General features: G+C 44.9%; 1 protein-coding gene across 1 annotated transcript; it reads left to right on the top strand.

Annotated features, from left to right (window-relative positions):
• Nucleotides 1–499: 499 nt before the first annotated feature.
• On the top strand, nt 500–3,695 carry LOC308643549 (C-C chemokine receptor type 5). Its single transcript, XM_081283378.1, has 2 exons — nt 500–582; nt 2,087–3,695. The coding sequence occupies exon 2, from the start codon at nt 2,098–2,100 to the stop codon at nt 3,151–3,153; it is 1,056 nt and encodes a 351-aa protein (XP_081139504.1). The 5' UTR covers nt 500–582; nt 2,087–2,097; the 3' UTR covers nt 3,154–3,695.
• The last annotated feature ends 1,288 nt before the right edge of the window (nt 3,696–4,983 follow it).

Genomic DNA, 4,983 nt, shown 5'->3' with positions numbered 1-4,983 from the left:
GGGATGGAACGAGAGTGGGCAAAAGGGGGCACATGTAAAAAAGTAGGGTTCCCCTTTGAAATATATATATAAAGTTGGCTTTAATCGGGAGCAACTATTAAAAGAGTCCGGCTTTCTCATCCATTCAGCCTTACCACAGCAAGGCCCTGTGGTCTTCTGTAAATCATTTGCTTCTTGAACACCAATTTCTTTTATTCAAACAATGGGCTTTTGATTAGATGGCTATGTCTACCTCTAGCTCTAATATCCCTAATTCTTTCTGGTTCCTAACAGACTCTGTGTAGTGGGATGAGCAGAGGACAAAAGTGAAATAAATCATGGAATGGGAGAAGCTGGCGAATAAATAAAGCCAGAGCTCTTTTCTGTAGTCTATTTGAAATAAAACTTAGAAGGAAAAAAAAAAAAGAAGAAGAAGAACTGTTCTCTGCTTCTTTTCCCCTGCAATACACTTATTCATTAATCTCCGCCCCCCTTTAAGAGAAACTGTGCATTTCCTACTTCTAAACTGGCTGTATACTCAATTTGCACAGCTCAGTTAGCCAGAGGAGCTGAGACATCCGTTTCCCCCTACAAGAAACTCTGGTAAGTCATCTCTCAGCCTCTTGGTCTCTTAGCTCAGCTTCTGTGATGAGTAAAACCTTTACAGGAAACACAGAGAAGACATCTGGCAGCACCAGGTGCCCAGAGAACTATCTTAAAATATGATCTTTAATAGAAGGAAAGAATTGGGATGTAGGACAAGGGCCAGAGTAAGATAGCATCAAAGATACAAAAACATGATTATGAATGAAAGACTGAAGAGGGAGTAATATTACTTTTAAAACAAGTAAATCCTCACCTCTGAAAAAGAAAGACTTCCAGAGAGAGGAATCTGTTGAAATCTCAGCAGGGACTCTCCTGAGTTAAGGAGAACTGAAACTACTCCTGTGGGTGCCATTGAGCATGTGCCCCCCCCCAAGCTAAATCCCGTACTCCCCCACCCCACCTCCCCAAAAAAGGGAAGCCTCAAAAATTGTCCAATTTAATATCAAATTACAAACATCAAATAAATTTTCCTTCTAGTGAGTCAGTTCCATTTAGGATCCGATTCCTTTTCTGGCTCAGAATTAAAGTGAGATTTCTCTGGGTGTTTCTTTAAGCCACCTCATGTGGGGTTCCAGGGAGTTCATGAGTAACCAGGATTAATTAGAGAGGCTTTTCAGCTCAAGTGGTGGAATTTGAACACACTGGCCAAGCCAGCTGGTTGTAAAGCCAAACTGCCTCAAACCGAGGACATCCACCTTTGGAAGTAGATGAAATGCTTTCTTTTGGGTCATTTCTTTGTGTTGGTATGACAGCTCTTAGATGTGACAACTCAGAAACTACCAACACAAACTCCAGAGAAAAATGTTAGGATGGCAGCTTGGTTTGATGACTGGTGTTGGCTTCTGTCACCTTCTTGGGAACTTGGGCATCAACCCTTTCCACTCTGACAATGGGTCACCAGTGGAGGGTCCTGTTCTTTAATTCTTTTGCCAAGAAGGTAGCATGGTGGTTGGGTGACATAGTGGTTGCAGTGCAGTTCCTTCCTTGCTGTGTGGCTTTGGGCAAGTTACTCATTCTTCCTGTGCTTGGAGGGGTCCTGTCTGCAAAATGCGAACAATATTACCTGCCTCATAATGTTGCCCAGAGAATTAAATGAACAACTGGGTATGAAGCTCAGCATGGTGATTGGCCTCAAGTATATTCCTGGGGACCTGGTGATTCTTACTGGCTCACTGGTGGTGTGTGGGTTTTGTGAGTTAAATAACTCTGGGGAGCAGTCAGTTCCATATAGATTACAAAACAGTGAGTTACACTGTGCCTGATTCCGTTTCTCAAAATTGCTATCCTCGCTACATTCACCACACATTGCCATAGAAAGCAAACTTTTCCTTGATGAGATGGTGCTTTTGTGAAATTCAGCTCCATCTGGTGAGTAGGGAGGATAGCAGCAAAACTTACCTTTCCAGAAAAGTGGATTGTTTGGAAACAAGAAGGAAGTTCAGTTAAATGTAGAAATCTATGCATCAAAGGAAAGACCTGTTCACTTTCTGTCTATTCACAGGATCAAACAAGATGGATTATCAAGTGTCAAGTCCCAGCTCTTACATCGATTACGAGACGTCAGAACCCTGTGTTAAAATTGACGTGAGGCAAATTGCAGCCAGGCTCCTGCCCCCGCTCTACTCTCTGGTGTTCATCTTTGGTGTCGTGGGCAACCTGCTGGTAGTTCTCATCCTGATCAACTGCAAAAGGCTGAAGAGCATGACTGACATCTACTTGCTCAACTTGGCCATCTCTGACCTGCTTTTCCTTCTTACCCTCCCGTTCTGGGCTCACTATGCCGCTGCCCAGTGGGACTTTGGAAATGCAATGTGTCAGATTTTGACAGCGGTCTATTACATAGGCTTCTTCTCTGGAATCTTCTTCATCATCCTTCTGACAATAGACAGATACCTGGCTATCGTCCACGCTGTGTTTGCTCTCAAGGCCAGGACAGTCACCTTCGGGTTGGTGACAAGTGGGATCACCTGGGTAGCGGCCGTGCTTGCCTCTCTCCCAGGAATGATCTTTACCAAATCTCAAAAAGAAGCTTCCCGTCATACCTGCAGCCTTCATTTTCCAGCCAGTCAATATCTTTTCTGGAAGAAATTCCAGACATTAAAGATGGTCACCTTAGGCCTGGTGCTGCCCCTGCTCATCATGGTCATCTGCTACTCGGGGATCCTGAGAACCCTGCTTCGATGTCGGAGCGAGAAGAGACACAAGGCTGTGAGGCTCATCTTCACCATCATGATCGTCTACTTTCTTTTCTGGGCTCCCTACAACATCGTCCTCCTCCTGACCACCTTCCAGGAATTCTTTGGCCTGAATAATTGCGATAGTTCTAACAGACTGGACCAAGCCATGCAGGTGACAGAGACTCTCGGGATGACGCACTGTTGCATCAACCCTGTCATCTACGCCTTCGTCGGGGAGAAGTTCAGAAGGTATCTCTCGGTGTTCTTTCAGAAACACATCGCCAAACACTTTTGCAAACTCTGTCCCAACTTCCAAAAGGAAGTCCCTGAGCGCGTAAGCTCAGTTTATACCCGATCTACTGGGGAGCAGGATATCTCAGTTGGCTTATGAGCTGGACTCAAGCTGGCCTAAGGCCTGGACTGCATTGTGTCTGTGACTCAGTTTTCATACACAGCCTGGGTGGGTGGGAGTGATTCTTTTAAAAAAAGAAGTTACTGTCTCAGAGAGTCCAAGATTCGCCCCCTATTTGACATCTCTTTTAAGTATATTGGATCTTTTAAGCCCATCAGCTTTCTAAGCTGAATCCAAATATGTTGATGAAATAGCAACCTTCTCATCTCCCTACCACTTTTATTAGGTTATTGGCAAACTCTTCTTTCACTGAAAAAGTTGCCTATATAAAAGCAATCCTCAGAGAACTGCTGATTCTTCAGTGTATCTGGAAAAAAAAATCAAGAAGCATTTTGTTCAGGTTTCTAGCTTGTGCAAGGCAACATACAGATTGTAAATGTGTTGAAAATAGATCTTTGGTGATGAGAAGGAAAGATAAAAATGTGATCAGTTAAGAAATGGTATCTTCCTTGTGTGACTTCCCCAGAAAGTTCCATAGACTTTCAGGATCAGGTGAGCACCCCGTGGTCTAGTCTAGAACAGCTGAGAATGCTTCTTTTTTTTTGGGGGGGGGGTTAGGGGAGGGGTACTGGGGATTGAACCCAGGGGCACTCGACCACTGAGCCACATTGCCAGCTCTATTTTTGTATCTCATTTAGAGACAGGGTCTCACTGAGTTGCCTAGCGCCTCACTTTTGCTGAGGCTGGCTTTGAACTTGCCATCCTCCTGCTTCAGCCTTCTACGCCACTGGGATTAAAGGCGTGCACCACCATGACTGGCATGAGAACGCTTCTTCATGAGAAGGAATTTGAGTTGGATCATCAGTCGGTGGAGAGGCTGAAACCTGTGCTTCAGGCTGCAGAACTGTATGTGCAAAGCTTGTGCTCCAGGCTGCAGGATTGTGTGTGCAAAGCTTGGCTGTACGAAGACACTGGGTTGGTTGGGAGAGACCCTGGGGAGGAAGGACAGAGTCGGATCACAAGGAGCTTGACACCACTGCTCTATCAGAGTCTTGAGCAGAGCAGAGCTCCCTGAACTGTCTTGAGGCAGAAGACCTATTTCATGGCAATGGATGGCCTGGAAAGGTGAGCATTTAGGGCCTGAAGACCAACAGTAGTAAGGTGGGAGGGTAATGGCTTCCACCAAGGATTAGGCCCCGCCCCCATGGGGGGAGAGAAGGTTAGTGCGGCATTTAGGGTATAAAGTTAGCAGAACATGTATGAATTTTGAATTGGAGGTGGGATGGCAAAGAGGAGTCGGGGAGGACCCTGAGGCTTCAAGCCCATCAGAGAAGGCCTTGAAGAGACATCAAGATTGTGGAACCAACCTAGATGCCCTTCAATAGATGAATGGATAAAAAAAATGTGGCATTTATACACAATGGAGTATTACTCTGCATTAAAAAATGACAAAATCATAGAATTTGGAGGGAAATGGATGGCATTGGAGCAGATTATGCTAAGTGAAGCTAGCCAATCCTTAAAAAACAAATGCCAAATGACTTCTTTGATATAAGGGGAGTAACCAAGGACAGGGTAGGGACGAAGAGCTTGAGAAGAAGATTAACATTAAACAGGGATGAGAGGTGGGAGGGAAAGGGAGTGAGAAGGGAAATCGCATGGAAATGGAAGGTGTTCCTCAGGGTTTTACAAAATTACATATAAGAGGAAAGGAGGGGTAAGAGAAGAATAATACAAGTGGAAGAAATGATTTACAGTAGAGGGGGTAGAGAGAAGAGGGGAGGGGAGGGGAGGGGAGGGGGATAGTAGAGAATAGGATAGACAGCAGAATACATCAGACACTAGAATGGCAATATGTAAATCAATGGA

Source organism: Spermophilus citellus, assembly GCF_964194105.1.
Source record: "Spermophilus citellus genome assembly, chromosome: 3".
NCBI lineage: Eukaryota > Metazoa > Chordata > Mammalia > Rodentia > Sciuridae > Spermophilus > Spermophilus citellus.
This window is presented reverse-complemented; position numbering and strand designations above follow the sequence as displayed.

What these genes read in the sequence shown, in the direction of transcription:
- LOC308643549 (XM_081283378.1), top strand. Translation starts at nt 2,098, where the DNA reads ATGGATTATCAAGTGTCAAGTCCCAGCTCTTACATCGATTACGAGACG.